Source organism: Larimichthys crocea, chromosome III (genome assembly GCF_000972845.2).
Source record: "Larimichthys crocea isolate SSNF chromosome III, L_crocea_2.0, whole genome shotgun sequence".
Classification (NCBI taxonomy): domain Eukaryota; kingdom Metazoa; phylum Chordata; class Actinopteri; family Sciaenidae; genus Larimichthys; species Larimichthys crocea.
This window is the reverse complement of record NC_040013.1, coordinates 41,382,910-41,402,893: the sequence shown is the minus strand read 5'-3', so window position 1 is coordinate 41,402,893 and position 19,984 is coordinate 41,382,910. Positions and strand designations below refer to the sequence as shown.

General features: G+C 40.0%; 1 protein-coding gene across 2 annotated transcripts in view; it reads right to left on the bottom strand.

Moving 5' to 3' along the window:
* The window catches only part of ttc16 (tetratricopeptide repeat domain 16), a 43,784-nt gene that overhangs the window by 16,550 nt on the left and 7,250 nt on the right, over positions 1-19,984 (bottom strand). Inside the window, exons 1-2 of one of the 2 annotated variants that reach the window (XM_019272315.2) lie at positions 5,782-5,842; positions 1,877-1,982 (exon numbers count right to left, since the gene is read on the bottom strand). In XM_019272315.2, the coding sequence (XP_019127860.1) occupies positions 1,877-1,982; positions 5,782-5,798 (123 nt within the window). In that variant the 5' untranslated portion in view covers positions 5,799-5,842. Of the gene's footprint in view, positions 1-1,876; positions 1,983-5,781; positions 5,843-19,984 lie in introns of those variants that run through there. The other variant, XM_027278507.1, reaches the window with a different exon arrangement.

The window sequence follows — 19,984 nt, the reverse complement described above, 5'->3', positions numbered from 1 at the left end:
ATAGAATGATAACAAATGAGCATCATTTAGTGTTTTGTACTCTAGTGTGTAAAGGCGGTCAGCCTTTCACATATCCCTGATGTGCAGGAGCAAAATGACTTCAGGTCGATGCCTGTGTCCTTTCATTCAGGCAGATTCATGAGAGTGAGAGCTGGAATGTGCACTGAGCTCCTTGTAAAGGTGTGAGATAGAGCAGCTGTGAGAGAGGGCGAGAGACACTGGAAATACCAGACAGAGAGCGTAAGTGAGAGAGAGACAGCGAGAGATAGATGGATTCGGAGAGAGAGAGAGAGAGAGAGAGAGAGAGAGAGAGAAGAAAGAACAGAGTTAGGGTAGAGAGGACTGACAGATCAGTTTGACAACAATCACAGTGCTCAGGCTACTTTTTAAAGCTACTATCAATACTTGGCATGTTATTATGTTTTTAAATTCACTCCAGTCAGCCTTAAATCTTTTTTCCGTCCTGAAATTGACTTTATATTTGAAATCATTTGACATGACACCAATAAAATATCTGTTAGTGACAGGCTCTCAGTTTTTCTAGGCAGATGGATCTACCATCCTAGTCATCTCTGTATGTAGCTTTGGTATAAACAAGAAGAGGAAGTCCACAGAAATCCTCCATGTTTGACATTTGATGTGAAAGTAAACATTCAAGCTGCCTCAGGATACCCCTCTCAATAATGTTAACTTCCATTAAGTAGCATTACAGTACATGGAAGTGATACTAAATGTGAAAATGTTGAAGGACATCAAGCAGACATGTTATTGGTTAAATAATCTCCCTTACGTTAAGGAAATAATACACATGAATTATGGTTAACTAATTATATACTGGTGTGGTGATCTAACACACTAAGTTACTGACTAACAGTGGGGGAAAAAGTACTCAACCTTGTACTAAGTAAAAGTAGCAATACCATGGTATAGAAATACTCTGTTACAAATAGGAGTCATGCATTGAAAGTGTTAACAAGGTAAGATTAACTGGGGAAAAGTAAGACTAAGACCTAAAAGGGAAACTAGACATGTGAGGGCAACACAGACGGCATCATCACCAGCAGGAACAGGGAAAGACAACCAGCAGAAAAAGTGATTCCACCCTGCGTGGTGCTGACAAGTCACTATGACTCAGATCTCTAAAGATTTCCTCGGCTTTGATGTTGCTGCTTAGATGCGTGTTGTAGTGATGGAGACCTTTTCTTTAGAATTTGTCATGTCATGTCGGAGGGAAATGACAAGAGGTGCAAACGTTGAAAGTGATTTAGTCTGCACAAGTTTATACAGACTGGCCAAACAATGTATTTATTGTATCTACAACTGTATATAATAAAGCAGAGCTTTTTTTGAGTCTTTACTCCATACTCTGATGACAGTTTTAGTGTTGTATTATACCAACACAACACTCTTCACAGTGGTGACAATTTCAATGCAAATTACACCAGCTGGTCTCTTGCGTCTATCTCTGTCTATCCTTAGGTGCTCTCACCTCCAACCAGTTTTGGTCCAGATTCATTTGACTATGTAGTACAAAGAGGATTTCTTCCACTGACCTCCAAAATGTTTAAACCCTTTTGTAATTGAGACCAAATTTGTTTAATTTGCTGATTTTCTAGAGCATTAACACACATCAATACTAGTAATTCGCAATAGGAAAATACTAAATATTGTTAACCATATGCTAGTTAACTAGCAATTTCAGCCCTAGTTGTTTTGTGTGTTACAATACTTAATGGGCACATTTCCTAAAAGTAACACAGTTCAGTCTGTCTGGTGTCATCACATTACAGTCAAGAGTGTCATACATTTCATATTTGTTAGACAACCAATAATGCTGTAAGTCGTCAGTGCTGTCATTACAGATTATGTTGTGTACCTGCTGGCCCCGGGTGGACAGGTTCCCCACAGACACCGCCAGTGTCAGGAAGCCCAGCAGGACGATGCCCGTCTCCCCGAACTGTTCCCATGACCACACCCTCATCCTTGTTAGATAGATAGATAGATAGATAGATAGATAGATAGATAGATAGATAAAGAGAGAGAGAGAGAGAGAGAGAGAGAGAGAGAGATTTAATATCTGCACAAAAAATAGAGAAACTGATGTAGCACTGTGTAGTAGTAAAATAATAGGACCCTTGATGCTTATTAAACCATTTTTGAAAACATGAGAGAAAAATATTGGGAAAATGTCACCCTTATGATCTGTAATATTTCTGTCTAAATCTGTTTGTGATGAAAGATAATACACAGCCAGAAAATCAGCAACCACTCAAGTGTTAAACACTCAGACCAACATCATACATCTGACAGTTTTGACCAAATACCAGCCGGCCAACATTATGATTAATGGAGGGAATTTGGGCCAGAAATCTGTCTGTTTTTCTAGATGGAAGCACCCAGTGATGAGTCTTTAACAAAGGCTGAAGGGTATGAAGGGAAATATCATGACCACTAATGAGCTCTCGTGGCATTAAAAACCCACGTCCAGGCACTTAAGTGAATTGTGGATGAAAGCATATTGCTGAGACGTGTGGGTGTTTTTTCATGTCTTTTCCCTCTCCAAATTGAGGCCTCTTAGCTTCCAAACCCACAGAAGGGCCTGAAGTCAGATTTTTTTTTTTTTACGCCGCGAGATCACATTTGTGGTCGTAATATTTCCTTTCTGACTCTCCAGTGAAATCCCTCACCCCCAAGAACATCTGTGGTTGTTTAAGGGGGGATACCTGAAGTGCTGCTGCTGTCTTTCACCTTTGCACACAGAGAGGAGGGTGTTTGGCAATAAATCACATCAGTATTGATCCAAGACTCAGGATTCATGTGCACATAGCAGTAGTAACAGAGACAATTCAAACAGCAAAAAATGGACACACCTCCAACACTTAATGTGGCACAGAAAGCAGAGTTGCAATTTACATTCTGATGGCCTGATGAAGGTATTTTAACTGAAATATTTACTACTATAAGTAATGATTTTATATGATTTGATAAATGATTTGCTTATGATTTGACAACTACAACGTATAGAGCTTAAGTCAGGATTGGGGAAAATGGCCCAAAAACTACCAAAACCAATATGTTTTACCTTTTTTTGAATATTTGATTGTTTCAGATGCTTCGAGCTATGTTTCCCATAATCCTTTATACTGAGTCTCCATAAAGGGATTCTTCCTCTGTCTAACAGGGTCCTAAATGCACTTACATAAACAATGTTTCTCAGTGTTTATAAAGCTCCTGCCTGACTCATATTATTTCCTTAATTGAATTAGAGTATAAAGCTGGTAGCTAAAATATGTTTCGGATTACAGCATCAGGTAAACTGTGCTTTAAATGTAACCCAGTATGCATGTCAGGTTTCCAAGCACGTCAGAGAAACACTAGGGAAACAACAGCACAGCAAGTGAAGGGCATTTTCTCAGACAATGCAAGCTCACACCGAAGCCAGCGTGCCAGCGGCAGGTATTTGAATGTGTTGGCAGTCCGTGGTGGGCTGGCGCTGGCATGTGGAGGGTGACACAGACAGGCTGTTGAAAGGCTACAGGTGTTGGAGACGGGAGTTGGACAGCGGAGGGGCCCGTGTAAAAAGTTAAACAAGCCCCAATGTGCTGGAAGGATGAAGGTAAGTTTCCTAGAACTTTACACAGGTAGGCCTTTGTTTGGCTCTTCAGACTATAAAGGAAATGTAGATGTCTGTATGTAAAGGCTAACATGAACAGGCACAGACACACCGGAAAAGGAGGGTACTTGTATATACGAGTTTAATGACTCAATGAAGGCTTTGATTTAAAGGAATACTGAACCAAAAAGTTATGTTTAGAGTATAAAATACTTATCTCAGCAGTACTGGAGTATGGCAGCTCCTTCATGGATGTTTAGATTGACAGCAGTTTCATTGTAAAATAAGAAAATAAATATTCAATAGAAATTTCTCAAATCAACATAACCGAAATCTCTTTTGTTTATTTGTATGATCTGTGAAAGCACATTATCACTTGCAATATTGAACCCCCATTAACAGCTGGATATTGTGTTTTTACCTAAACTTGATGATGAAATTAAATTATGTTTATCCTCAACAAATGACAAAGCAGATATGTGTTAATAAAATTTCAGAAAGAGAAAACACAAATCTATTAAAATATTGACCTTATGAGCCGAAACTTCAAGGAAACACTCTTGGTTGCAATGTCTGAATCAGCAAAAGTTGTGGGATGAATGATTTCTGGAGGCTGCACATATGCTCACATACAGTATTCTTACACACATACTTATCCACACACAGACGAACTTCTAGGAAAGGGCTCATAGTACATCCCGTGTCCTCAGGTCCAGTTAGGCAGCCTTGTTAAAATAAGCAAACAGCTCGTCTCGCCCTGTTTGCAGTCTGGCTTTCTCTGGCACTAAATATTGGTGACAGGTGTCTTAAAGCAGGCGCAGCAGCACCTGGACTTCATTATCCAACCAGACACAGCTGGAGCCCGGCCAGCTGCCAAACACACACACACACACACACACACACACACACACACACACAGAGGAGACGGACACTCGGTCAGACACAGCTGCACGTGTATACACAGCCAGTGGCGTGACTGAGTACACATACACTCACACATACACACTGCCCACCGTGCACATTCACGCTAAGCTTGAGCCTTGTGCACATACAGGCATGCAAATGCTCTAGCATGAATGTACACACACAAAAACACACACAGCCATATACTTTCTCGTAGTCTGAGTGCTGTTAACACAGAGACTTCTGTCTCTGATGCTTATTCACATTTATAAGACACACTATAATGCTTACTGTATCCCATAATGCTAACCTTATTCATCACAGCTACCTTAACCATGACCTAAACCTGAGTCTAAACCTCAATCTTAAACCAAGCTGTTGCCCTAAAATGGCCCCACAACTGTGTGGACTGGCCAAAATGTCTTTGATTTTGCTGCGACGTCCTCCATTGGACCAACGCACCTCAACCAAAATAGTCCTCATATTGCATGTCACAAAGTCCTTACTTTGCCACAATGTCCTCACTTCGCTACAATGTCCTCACTTTGGTCAGTCATCCTCATTTGCCACAATGTAAAATAACCTCTCTTCACTGAAACTTTATTATTTTAGTACACTTTCCTCACCATAATATCCTCATTTTGCTACACTTTGCTGGAACACCTTATTCACACTCATTTTTGGCCTGATGTCTTTAGATTGCAACAATGTTTTCAGTTTACCAAAATGACTGACTAACTTGGACTTGACTAACCCTTTTTTTGGTAAATTGTCTTCTCCTTGCTGCAATGTCCCTCACTCGGGTCGAATATCCTTATTTTGCCACAAAGTCCTCACTTTACTACAAAGTTCTTACTTTGCCATGGTATCTTCAATTGGTTGAAACATCCTGACTTGGTCACAGTATCCTAACCAAACACAATTTGGTGCTCACAGAGATAGAGGAGCTCACACACATATCGAAGTTCTTGCCCCTATAACGAAACACACCCAAAATTTCAATCTTTCCATTTCATGCTCTCTATGGATCTCTCTGGCTCTCTCTCTCTCTCTCACACACACACACACACACACACACACACACACACACACACACACACACACACACACACACACACACACATTGGCCTGTTGCCTCTTGCTTGTCCAGACAGGGTCTTCCTCCTTCTTCCTCGCTTTTGCTGTCATTTCCCAGCCATCCGAGCAGGGCATGCACAGAGGACAAAAGTAAACACAGTCCCCTCATCCTTCCACCCCCACCTCACCCCTGTGCCGTCCTCATCCTGACGGCCCCCTGGGGCCCCTCGCCTCTCTGTCTTGTTTTTGTAGCGCTGGCAGACAGACAGCAGTAGTCTGTCCCCTGGGAGGCTGGACCGAAGCAGAGCAGTCAGACCGATACATCAGACCAATACTGGACGTTTATTATCTAATACTGGATATTAGCCAGGCACGGTTAGCCACCTGTAATGTGGATATCGTACAATTTAAATAGAAATGTTGAGGTTGAGCTGACATGACATGATGATGATCGACTTATTGTTTCATTCATTTATCCAGCAAAATATCCACTGTATTAGTGGCCTTCCTCTGTTTAACACAATTGTAACTTGCATATATTGTCGGTTTTGGACTGTTAATCAGACAGAGACAAGTGATTCGAAGCCTTGCCTTGGACTCTGGCAACTGAGATATGACACTTTTACCACTTTTATTTACATTTTGTCATTCAAACTGTTAATTTATAAAAATAACAAACATAAACTTAAACCTAAAGAACCACACTCCATCTCCTTTATATATACTCTCATCCTTTTGAACACTGTAATTTGCACTGTGCAGCAAGCACACTGGTTCATATAAAACCAGGGACACCCAGATACTTCTTTATACAGTACTGACTGATTGGTGCTAAGACAATAGTTCACCTGAGTGCTTTTATTTTGAATCGTGCTGCTGTACTTATACTATGATAATAATAATAATATGGCATTCCTAAAGAGGGAGTAATGAGATACTCTTACCACCCTTTAATCAGCATACATCAGCATGTTTGTGTCTATATTTCCTATAGACAGGGGTCTCCTTACAATCATCTGTTCATTCAGCACATACTTAGACATTCAAATGGTCATTCAGTTAGTAGGACAACCCGCTCTACCTGCCGAGCTTTGCCACAATGTTCTTATTTCGAAAAGCACATGTTGGGACTGCAGGCCAGACACAATTATTCCTTAATAATTGTCCAAAAGCAGATCCAATGTAATGACTATCACCTGCACAACTTTACCAGTAATTCATATACCTAAAATGATAACCACTAAAACTAAATTAGCCAGTTCACAGAATAGGAAAGACAAGAAAATTCCAGACCAACTTTAAACTCAGGACACTGCAGTCACTTGGTGGTAATGGAAAGCTGAAATAATAATATGCATATTTTTCGGTAATATGCATAATTTTGGTTATAGATAGATTTTTGGTTAGATGGACGATTTTGTTGATTCGATTTATATGAAAACCACTAGTTTTATTCTTTTAAATATCTGTGACACAATAAAGTGGGATGACATATTCACAGTGTGATTAGTGTCACTGCCTGCCTTCCAGAGCCCATATTGGTCGAACTTGGAGGAGTGCGGGGTAGTTGTGGATGTCTGCTTGTCAGCGGACAGATTCATCCCTTCTGTCTTTTGCTCCATGAGCATACCTCTCGTCTTTCTCTGTTCTTCTCTACTCTAGTCTTTTTTCCCAGCGGCAGTCCCTTCTCAAGTACACATGCAAAGTGGGCTCTCCTCGGCCTCTTGTAAAGGAAACCAAGAGAGCTAACAGACAGACAGATGGGCAGACAGACAGATGAAGACATGAGAAGAGAAGATGATGATGAATAAGGAGATGGAGTTAAAAAGGGAAAGAAGGAAAGAGGAGAGGATGAGTAAGCAAGGCAGTCTGAGAAGTTGAGGAGAGGTCAGTGGAGTTTAGTTGCCCCTTGAGCAAACAGAAGCCAGTGTAGATTGCTCACACTTGAACTCTGACCTATTTATTGACTTCTTCTTCAAGGCTAGCTTTCCCAGGAAAACTATGAGGCTCACTTCAACTCTATTACATTCACTTGCAATGAAACCAAAACCAAATGACTCCCAAGCAGGTTTTGCAAAGGCAAGTGAGCCCATTAGTGGTTTGTCTAACCACCAGACTTCTTGGAGCAAGTCTGTGCAGTTTAATAGCACGTTGGTGAAGCACACATTGCTGCCACTCTATATTCAGTCTGAAAAATGGCTTTGTTCATAAACATAAAATAAAATGATATTATTGAGAGCAGTAATATCAATAAAGAGAGCCACCTGCAGAAATGTAAACGTCAGCAACATAAAATCCAAAGATAAAAATGCTGCTTCTACATTACACTATCACCATCCTCTAGACAAAAAAAGCGCAGACACTGTGTATTTAGCTATAAAACAGCAAGCCATTATTAGAATTTGCCGTCGTGACGGTCCACTCACTTTCTGCAAATAGAAACTTACAGTAGTTACTAACAGTCATTATTTCAGCTGCATTTAAATGGTGTTGTTCGTCCTATTTATATCAGTGAGGGTAGACTAAATATTAGAAAGTTAACATCACATATTAGTAATATAGTAATATAGTATAGTAATACAATTCAAGAATACTACAACTCTCTAGAACAAAGTTTGAACAGAAACTGTAGATTATAACCTTCCTGAAGGAGTGCATTAGTTTTAGCTCGGTAACTGGATTGAAGTTTTTTAAATACCATTGAGCCAGTCACTGTATGTTATTATCTAATCATTCTTTAAACCAAATTTGATACAGTTGTAACTTTGATTTCTAGACCATTGACTGTATAAAAACATAAATAATGGATGTAGTTTCAGTGCCATCAACCACAGGTTTCTTAAGACTGCTGCCATGTTGACAGTCCTGCCTACCAGCTAATCCAAAAATGAGCAAAGCTCTTAATTATGCATAACTTGAAGCCTTAATATAATTTGAATTTGTGTTTTTAACCGTAGACAGTGTAAAACATGGACGTTGTATCTGTGATGTCATCCATAGGTTTCTGAAGAACAGTTTTGAAGCTCAGACTGTGGTGGCTCTGGCCATCACCTTCTTAGCAGTCCTGCCTCTGCCACCTCCCAGCTAATCATAAAATGGGAAAAGACAGTGGATCGTCGGTGGAGCTGAGGCAGCCCACCTGTCAATCAAGGTGGCCATGCTTAATTATGCTTATGCTTATATAAATTGAATGGGTGCGCTAAATTGAAATTCAGCCTCAGTACGGTTGTCATGAACGGGGAAATTAGTTTACAGAGATTAAAACAGTTTTTTTTGTACCAGGCTGAAAACATGTTTATTTCTGCTGTGAAAGTTGTACATTTTAACATGGGGACTTATGGAGATTGACTTGTTCTGTAGCCAGTCTCAAGTGGCCATTTAAGGAACTGCAGAATTTGGCACTTACGCAGTCTTCACTTCACAGCCATGTAGGTTGCGACTTGTTTTTAACATTGGGGTTTATGGAGTCTGACTCGCTTTTGCAGCCAGCCAAGTGGCCGTTTGGCCAACTGCAGTTTTTAGCCACGCAGGTCGCCGCTTTGCTTTTTAGTTATAAAAGATTAAAGTGACATCCTGCGATGGAGGAAAAATAGCCCTTGAATTAACACAAACAAATCATCATCAGTGACTTCTATCTTTAATAATGACCTAAAGTATGCTTGATGCTAGTCCTTTAGTGTCAGTGGATAATACGTTTTTACAATACTAAGAGCAGATTTAGTACGTTTTTAAAGTGAAACTCAACAGGCAAAATGTGGGGAGGTTTTACCCTGTAATTTTCTGCAACAGTTTAGAGCCACAAAAACCAGAATCCACAGTTTGACAAGTAGCACTGGCACAAATGTTAGCTTCTACCTCACTAGTTTACATGCACACACACACATACACACTCCCAACATCTGACAAGTTTCCAGACAGACTGGCCTCTCCAGGCACACACACACATACACATGCATGCCTGCACAAAAACACACAGACACACAGACACACACACACACTTCTGAAAGAGAGTCAGCATTATTTTGTGGATTTGTTTTGGTCTGGTGCAAAACACAAGTCTCATTGGCTCTGGTGTACCTCGTAAATACACACACACACACACACACACACACACACGCACACACATGCACACACACACACACAGCAGATGAAAAACCACACCAGCTCATGCAGACATGCAAACAGCCAACACATGCACGAACACACACAAAAACTTACTCACACACTGGATTCCAAAATACACAATAAAGCACACAAACTTACACAAACCCTAACACAACATGAACACATACACACACATACACACACTCACAGAGGAGGTTTCAAATATTTACCCACTCACCTCGCCTGCAGCAGTCCAAGGGCGTCTCGGTCTGTGTTGAGGATGCCGCTCAACACAGTATGTGTGTTTGTGTGTGCGTGTGAGTGTATGTGTGTGTGTATGTGTGTGTGTGTGTGTGTGTGTGTGTGTGTGTGTGTGTGTGTGTGTGTGTGTGTGTGTGTGTGTGTGTGTGTGTGTGTGTGTGTGTTAGCGTGCCAGCGACAGCAGTGGTGTGTTGTGGTGTGTTAGTGAGTGCTGCTGTCACTGTGGAGTGAAGAGGGAGAGACAGACAGAGGGAGGAAGAAAGAGAGGAAGAAAGAGAGGAAGGGAGGGAGGTAAGGTGTGCTCTCCCTGCATCCCTCTTCTTCCTCCTCCTCCTCCTCCTCCCCAGTCAGCAGGAGCAGCAGAGTGGCAGCAGAGGGAGAAGGTGGGAGGATCAGAGGAGTTAGAGAAAAAAAACAAAAAAAAAACAAAAACAGGAGCAACTCTGGCTGGCTGCTCTGTTTTCATTCTCTCTGACCATTTTTTTTTTCTCTAAATCGGAAAGTTTATTACTGTAGCATCTCAAGTCTACTGGATATAAAAAAATCTCTGCAAATATTACCTGTTATTATTACATCTACGTCTACATTACACCTTCCTACTGTTTACCGCCATCTTTCCTTATGAATCTGTTGTTGGGGTGAAGAGTATTATTCTGAGAGACAGACAAACAAATGGACAAAGATACAGACAGACAGATTGGAGACAGAAGGGAACTATAACCTATTTCCCACAGTGCACTCCTCCCCTGGGTCCACTGCCTCCATACTGAGTTGAAACATCAGTTTCCAGAAGAGGCTTTCTCATCCATTTTTCTCAGGTTGTAATAATGTATTTTTTGTAGCCAATAAAAGACTATTATTATAGTTGTGCACGCACAAAAACCATGATGCTTTTATTCTGTAGTTAATCTGACACATCTACTGTCCTAAAACGGTCAAAGAATAAATAATTTTATCTGCATATGTGCAACACAGTAGTGATACTTTGCCAATACTCAGAGTCAGTGCTGATATACTGTTGTTTGACGTTATTTCTCGATTTGTGTCTTAATAGTGTGAGATGACTTACCAAACTGTGAAAATGATAGCAAAGTTATTCTTTAATGTTTGTGGAGGAAGTTTGAGATGGGCAAATTATCTTTTGTTCTTGAAGTGATGAACTCTAATCAGGCAGCAAATGCAATTATAAAAAAGAAGTAGGAGCAGTTAGAGTAGTAAAGGAAGAAGAAGGAAAAGTGCAGACGCAGTATTTTACATGAGTTGTCAGCGCCCATCGGATTTTGCACCATGCACATGAACTCGGTATGCAGATCTGGATGCAGATATCCCAGGGATATATGGCAGCTTTATAGACATAAGTGAACAGCAGCAAAAGATGAGAAAAGTGTTTTGCTGCAGTGACTTTACGTGATCTTATCATCTTATGAAGTTGTCGTGGCTAATTTATAACGATTTACGCATCTAGCAAAAAAACATTCTCAACCATTCTACTCATATTCATTTCCACCTGATGAATGTACCCTAAGTCCAATACTCACTTAAGCTCTCGTTTGGTCAAAATCTGTCTCTTTAGCTGCTAAATATTATACTTTGTGATTATTTTCAGTTAAAAAGCAAAATAAGAAAAAAGTTTTATTCGCAACTTGAATATTGTTTCTTTTCTATATGTGCTTTATTAAGTCTGGAGAATGACTTTTCTGGACCATACTAATATGAGTTAAAAATTATTTAAATATTACAGTATATATTGTCACATTCTCATTTATCTTAAACATAAAACATATAAACATGGGTAATGGTTGATGGTTGTTGAGTGAACTGCAGTCAGCTACCTGTCACTCATGCTCAGATTTTATGCCTATGATGTGAGCATTATCCTGGTCACTGCTCAAAAGTGACATACAGGATGTATTCTGCCTGCAAACATGCTCACTGGAGTTGTATTTATATAGTTTTTTGTTTGTTTGTTTTTTTGCTTTTTCAAGCTTTATTTTGACAGATATGGCTGAAGATTGACAGGAAAGTGGGGAGTGAGAGAGAGGGAATGACACCCAGCAAAGGGCCACAGGTCAGACTCGAACCCCGGACCGCTGCATAAAGGACTGAGCCTTCTGTACATGGGGCGGACTCTGTATCACAATACAGATTTGGGCTTCAGTATCTTGCGACCTTCCGATTAGTAGCTAATAGCTTACTTACTAGCTATTCCTAGCTACTGCTTTGGACTTTGTGTTGGATTCTGAACTATGGTCGTTTGTTAGCATACTACTGACACTGTCAGGGAGCAAAAAGAGAGAGCACTCCAGAGTGTGCATCCTTTGAATTTTCCCGGAAAGTCTGTCCCGAGTCTATACAGATCAGTCAAAAAGGTTGTGGAAGTTACGTAAAAACCTGTTCACTGATTAGCAATAAAATTGATCAAAACATAAAAACAATATATAAAATACCTCACAATCTTTCAGATTTATTAGGTATTTAAGATTTTTCTGTTTTAACAATACAGAGTACGACATTTTACAGATGAAAAATAATTTAACAATACAGAGTACGACATTTTACAGATGAAAAATAAACTTGTCAGTTCCCTCTGGTGGGCAAACTATGTAATCGGAACACTTATTGGCCTACAATGACTGTTGATGGTGAGAAAAAAACGATAAAGCTAAAAACTGTAACTGAGGACGTCATATTCAAAAACCTGCACCTTCCTGCATCTACTTATTTTGTTTTCAAATAATAGTCTGGAGAACTCATTCCAATCTGCAGTGTTGTCAACATTATATACACATGTAATTCACTTTCACTTCACTTGTGAATTTAATTCTAAAAGCTTGTGTTTGATGAATACAGAAACATTTAGAGTTAAGAACCGGTTTTAATTATATGAGCAGTTTGGAAATTTAGCCAAAATTTGTCAAAAGGTGTCTCGAAGAACAAATTCCTGAAGTCTTCAGTTATTTTGGAATTGAAGCGCATGCTAAGGTTTTGCATAATGAACTTTTCAGGTGAAATACTCCTTTAAGTGATGGTGAACCGGGATTTGTCTTTCTCCGAAACACACTGACAAACACAGAGAAAGCCAAAAACACATGGGAAGACAGCGATTCAGACGGAGGAATGAGGCGAGGAGAGAAGAGTGAATAATGAGAGGAGGACGAGCAGACGTCTGAGGGCCACCATGTCTGCCCACCATGTCGTCTTCCCCTCTTTTTCCTCATCTGTCTGTCTCGCTCCCTCTGGCTGTATTACGATTCCTCCTCTTCTCACTCGTGTTTTTCTCTATCTTTTCTGCTGTTATTTCTCACCCCTCCCTCTCAACCACTCTTTATGTTTCTTTCTCTCCTCTTTCAGTCACACTGTCTTCTTCACTTCTCTCTGTTTCTACAGCTGTCTCTTTGCAGCTTTGCACTTGTTCCCTTCATTACTCTCTTTTCTCTCTCTTGATCTCTCGTGTAATTCTGTTATATTGCTCTGTACATATTCACACAGATTTTGGCAAACTGGACTTGAGCAGCTACTCCTGTCAGAAATCTTTGATCTCTTTGACGTTTTCTAATTCTCCATCCCTTTGTGGCCCCTTATCCTCCTCCATCCATTTCTCTCCTTCATCTAAGTTTGCTGCCAGTGTGTCTGTTGGCTACATTAGCCGTTGCTCTGCTCCATTGCCAGATTTATAAGCAGATAGACAAAGCTTAGGGAGGCTGCCAGACCAGAGGAATAAGCACCGCCCACCACCAATTAAAGCCCACCACTCTCCACACGATGAAAAAAATAAACGCTATAGAGAAAACATGTTGCATGAGGGCTTACAACACTCCCATGGGTGTTTTTTGTGTGCCCACTTGCAGCATGCCAAACAAAGTCTGGAGTCATTAGGGTTGGTGCATGCAGACAAAGGAGCAATTAAAGGCGTTATAAACACAACCACAGGAAGAGGAAAAAATTAAATGAAAAAAAAAAAAAGCTTCGCTCTAAAATGTGTGAAACAAAACACACTTCGTCCTTAGAACACTTGGATGGAAAAATAGATACATACTAAAAGAAAGAAGAAAGAACCTGGAAGTTCAGCTGAATTTGGGACAGTCGATGCAGCATTATTAGTTTTTTTGCCTTTTTAATCTAATGGGCAACAAACACCGGCAATGAATTATGTGAATAAAAACACCACATCAGCATGTAACTGCTGGTGTCCTGACGCATGACATCACATGTAGACGCACATCAACTCATCAGGATACACCCCTGTCCTATTTGTGTCAACACATGTCAACACTCCAGAAAAGCAATTTTCTCAAATACCACTGACACATAGCAGTCACTACAGTACCCTAACACTGTCCATATGACATGGCGGTCTGTAACATGGCCAATGTGTGTTGCATTTAAAGGGTATTTTTAAGAGGGGTTGTATGAAGTAGTCAGTAGACAGCAGTAAGCGTGCTCCCAGTTTCCAGTAGCAGACAGGAATCACAAACACAAGGCTATGCACTGCTGTGGACAAGGCCAGCAGAAAAACGTACAATGTTTCTCAGCCACATAAAAAAAAAGCTGGTATAGGCTTGCCTTTTTCTGGCTGTGCCACCGCAACTCAGTTACAGAAGGAAGCATGCATCTACATCATGAACGACAGGCTTCTTCTTTGGCGCTGTGTTACGATTAATGAGTGTAGTTTGTTACCCACAACAAGTTCTGTGGATTATTTGAGTAACAGGTCATGATTTCTGGAACATGGATTTCCGGACTTTTTTCTTCCAAATGTATTATTTGTTGCTATGAGCACCACAAACCGTGTGCCATCTAGTTCCATTATATTTGAGAGAAGGCAGCCCACTCTTAGGCTGAAATCTCCAAAACTCACTCATAAATAGCAATTTAGGTAATAAAAGCGGTAAACCACATTAGCTTGTCTGCTGCAGCCAAATACAGACTGAGTATGGATTTAGGAAAGTCATTTAACTGCTCAAACTATTGTCTTCACATGGCTTTTGTCTAATGTAAAAATTGTGATGTTCTGCAAGAGTTCTTAAGCCCTGTGATACAGCTGCTAGTAACTGATCACTACTTTGGTGTTTTGCTATTGATATCAGTGCTGATTGACATTTTGTACTCAAAACCCTCTCACTTTGGCTGGCTTCTTCAACTTTTTTTCTCTCTCTCTCTCTTAGGTTTAGTCCAAACAACCATTTTTTTTGGTCTTTTGGTTGGAATCTTTTTTGGATCACTACAGAACATGAATGATAAATCAATGCAAACTTTCTCCTTCATGAAAATGTTGAAATCATTACCACTGTCAAACATGATCAGACAAAATTTCGAACAAATAAACTTATTTAATTGCAGTTTTACTTTGACTTCACTCTGACTTTTAAGTACTCCTGAGTAGCATGTTTAATTCAAGTGATATTTAACTAAAACCTAAAGGTAATATGTTGTTTCAGGGAAAACCTAAAAGTACTGCTGCTGATGAAAATACCGTTACTACTTTCACAGCTTAAATGACTCAGTGTGCCATGCCATTTGTTATAATTTCTAACTATTTATTTATTTTCTAACTTAATTCAAAACTATGTCTTAAATATGAAATATATATTAAATATTATCCCACTCATGTGCAGTAAATTGTTTGCAGACAGCTGTTTTTGCTTCGAGAGCTTTTGAAACTATCCTTCAAATGACAGTATCCAGAGAAAAAACAAGGCTTAGCTTTTAATTAAAGTTTGATGAAAGAGGACGGCCAAAAGTCTCTGAAAAGGGAAACTGAAGCAAAAATATAATTTCCTGCATATTTAGATGTTGTATATAATTAAAAGACAAAATAGGGGTTTTATTGGAATCTAAATCAAAACAAAGAATTAAAATAAAATGTCTGACAAATTAAAAGCAACAATAAAAAAAAATATTACGGTAACTGGTAAGAGAACCGTTTACTGATAAAATAACACCAGAACTGAGGTAAAGCACACCACTTGTACTGGTTCCCATTTGTCCTGAGTGACTGGCTGGCTGAAATATAAGCACTGCCTTCAAATTATTTGTGAAAGAAGGCCTGAGGGTCAGAGGTGACTGCTATTTATTACTGAATCAAAAGGAAGCCCGGTGTTTTTTCAGATGTGTCCAGGAAGTCTGTTCAACATTCCCACACTAACCCGCCATGTTTAGACTGAGGGATCCTGAGGTGAAAGTCACCACAGGCCACAAACTCTCCTGGACACATTTCACTGCTACAAAAATCTAGATTAAAGAAGATATTTAGTGTGTCCAAAAGCTAGATAAGCTTTGTCTACTGACTGAGATCCTTCAGATTAAATTAGTGAATATCAATGTCAGGATGGTCATCAGTAGGAGATCTTTTGTCCCTTTAAATTGCAATTAACATGGTCTATTGCAATATCAGTAGTGGTGTTCATGTCTGCCAATAAGAAATAAATAATTGAGACATTGCAGTACAGAAATGCCAAACAAGGTTTGAAGTCATTTAAAAACAGTGTCATCATTACATAGTCTGTACCAGAGAACACTACAATGTCCGGCTTAGTGTGCATTTTGATTGTAATTCTTTAAAGGACCAGTTCGTAAGACGTAGTATTGCACTGTTGCTGAATTACAATACCCTTCACCGTCACCCTCCCCAAAGACACCTCACAGAGTATAAACAGAACTGCATGTGCAGTCACCGTCCACACTGCTGTTGATGTCTGTGACAAGTCTTTAGCCTTGTAGCCTTTCTCCTACTTTCACATGGTAAATTCCAAAGTAGACCCAGGAATCGACTTCACTGACCAGGTCATGAAGAGTGAGTAGGGGCTTGTGAGGGGGTAACTTAAGGTCATTTGACCCATGCTGACAATGACAGTGGTACTACAGATGGATAGGACACATGGACATTCTCTCACAGAAAGTGGCAAACCAACTGTTGGGTACTGTAGTGGGAAACCAAAGGTCACTGAGAGTGACCCGCAACCACAGTAAAAGCCAGTTCAGCTACAAAAATGGCACTTATTCCATTATCCTGAGCTTTGTACATTACACACTACAAACTACTTTATAGACTACGTCTTCTTGTACTATATAAACACATATCAGACTGGTGCGTTTTAAATGGAAACAAAGGTTGTGGACCCATTTCGAACACAACAGGAGGTTTAAATCTGCAGAGAAGTTCCCGGCAGAGGGCGTGGTTAGGCCATGGCAGCGTTTCCAAAACCATCGGGCCCTGAGAGTTTGTTTCCAGCCCCGACAGCTCGGGTTACTGAAATGCTGAGGAATCTGAGGCGTGGGGTGAAACTCCTCAGCAATACTGCACCCTTTGTGTCACTGCCTCTAGCCTTTGAGCAGGTGTAACAGCTGAGAGGAGAGCAGAGAAAGGCAACTGCTGTCTCACCACCATCATGGGATCATTGAAAACATTCATACAGAAATCCTTTCTGGGAACAACAGTGCAGCACAAAGTCAAATATGGCTTCACTAACAGTAGGCAAACAGAAATTAGCCTTATATGGCACATGACCACTGTTTATATAAAACCTGAGACCTTCTGCTGTTTTACACATTCAACTCACATACTGGCTTTGACTCAGCTTTAGATTTAAAAGGGTCAGTTCTCTCAAATTACATAAAAATGTTGTTCCACTTTATTCTAGTGGTATATATGAGATCTTCATGGGTCCATTTGATTCATAACTGAGAGCCAACTGAGTCAGGCTCAGCGCCCAAGTTATATTTTGTCTGATGAGGTTGGGTAGGGTTCTGTTGTATTACATCAGGTCTCATGCTAGTATGCCAACATGTCTAATACCTAGTAAGGAAGTAAGGAATCTATCTGGTCACATGGTGTATCATCACAGGAGAAATATTTGTTTTTCTGACACAGCATGTCAGCTGTGAAGTGCCAATAACATGTAATACTGCTCTATTCTCAAATGCAGCTGCTTGCTAATTGGTTGATCATCACGGTGCTACCAATGTTGCTGTTTGCACATTTTGGGGTCTAATCGTTTGTAGGTCTTTTTTCGATTGTTTTTAGTCACCTTTTAATAAATACCTGATTAATAAATAAATGGTCTTATTTATTTATGTCCAGTGGGTTGGGAGGTTTTGGTAGACTGTTTATATTTTTTGACAATCTCAGCTGTTGTGCCAGACTGAATGAATGATGTGTTGTTGCAGTGTAGAAATGGAGCTGAGGTGTTGTCTTTGCTAGGTTTGATGATGTGGACTGTGTTGATATCCCTTTTTTGTGTGCCAAAACATTTGATTGAGGCAGTATTTGGTGCCAGAACTACATTTATGATTTAAGAATGAGTGGAAATGGCCATTCGGTCAGTACCCAACACAATCAAGAATCTGTTCCAAATGCCAAGAGAGCAGTAGCTCAGCTGTGTCATGATGAGATAATGGCAGGGAAATCTTGTGTATTTTACTGCTCACATAGTCAGAGCAGCAGATTGGGGCATTTTCCACACCAGAAGTATTTACCACCCTACCCAGTGCTTGGTGAATGTTTTTACTTTAATGGGAGTAACTCAGCAGGTTGGGCTCAACGCCACATTATACGGCCACAACAAACAGAAACCCATGACAGCTATTTTAATGTCTTCTACAAGATTCCATCTGTTGACTTGGAGTGGTACTCCAGAATGGTTTCAAATCTAATCCCAAAGCGTTTCTTTTAAAGCAATATTATGTAACCTTCCTACCAAAAACTAGCAGATCTTAGTTTTATTATTATTTAAAAAAAATAAAATAAAAATGAGATCCTGCAGATTAATGGTGCCTTGGTTAGTATCACTAACCAAGGCACCATTAATCTTGCATTATGTAACTTTAATTTACGATCTTCCGTCACACACCACCATCTACATTAATTTTGTTGAAGATATTGCTACTGTTAGCTAACATTAGCCTGCCCAGACTGTGAGCTCAAAACACTAGGGTAGTGTTGGTGTATCCACTGGTACTGCAGGCATTATGGACCTAAGGGGAAGAGAAGGGTTTCAGGCCCAGGGCAGGGCCATGGGAATGCAGACAGGGAGCAAAGCTGGAATAGTCACCAGAATTGGAGCTGGGTGAGTGGGCAATGTAGCTGGGTTCAGCAGAGTCAGAGCTTGGCAGAGACAAAGAAAACGAAGAGAATGACGGAGAAATCTAAGAAGTGAAAAGAGGAGAGTGATGGAGCAAGAGCCCGCCAGACAGTAGAGTAAATCTGGAACTGACTTTAAGTGGTTTGTGAGAGTTGGCAAGACTTGGCTTTATGCTTTTGGACTAATAAGTAATATTAGCTGGCTGCTATGTCTTGTGCTGTTGCACTTGCTTGATGTTTGGCTGTTAGCAGAGTTGTCAGCTCACTAGTTTTTGACCATAAATAATATAATCCAAAATCCACAAATCCACCTGTACAACTGTCCATATTTATGACAGTGGTATTACACCCTGAAACTGGGGGTGCTAAATCACAAAAATACTATTTTCTATGTAATGTTGCTTCAATCTAATTGAACACCGCATGCTATATTTTAGTTTAAATAATACATACATATGAATAGAAAAGCAGCAAGCAAACAGACTGGACTTCACCTCTCTTATCCAGGAAGACTGACCTCAAAACATTTCTGATTTAAGTTGAAGCTTTGCCCCTTGTTGCCATGCAAAGCTGACTAGATGATAATTGCAACTACATAAATAGGTTGTCCTCCATAATAAAATGATGGGCTTAAAATTAAGCTTAAACTGTGGAATCATTCAGTATCAACATCACAAGTATAATATATAATAAGGAGACTGGACAAGTAGTCAGTGTCTAGCTCAAGCCTGGATGGTTTCCATAACAGGTCTCAAAGTCTCATTCCAAATTCATGTTGACACCCAAAGTCACTAGAAAAAGTTATTCTGTCTATTCACACAGACAAGTAAAACAATCATAATTTAGCAGATAGTGTCATGTAGTCCATAGATATGCTACAATATGGCATCTTAGCCCTTGCCCTGAATGCAGCCCCTCCTATGTCATACTGGTATGCAAACAGCTGC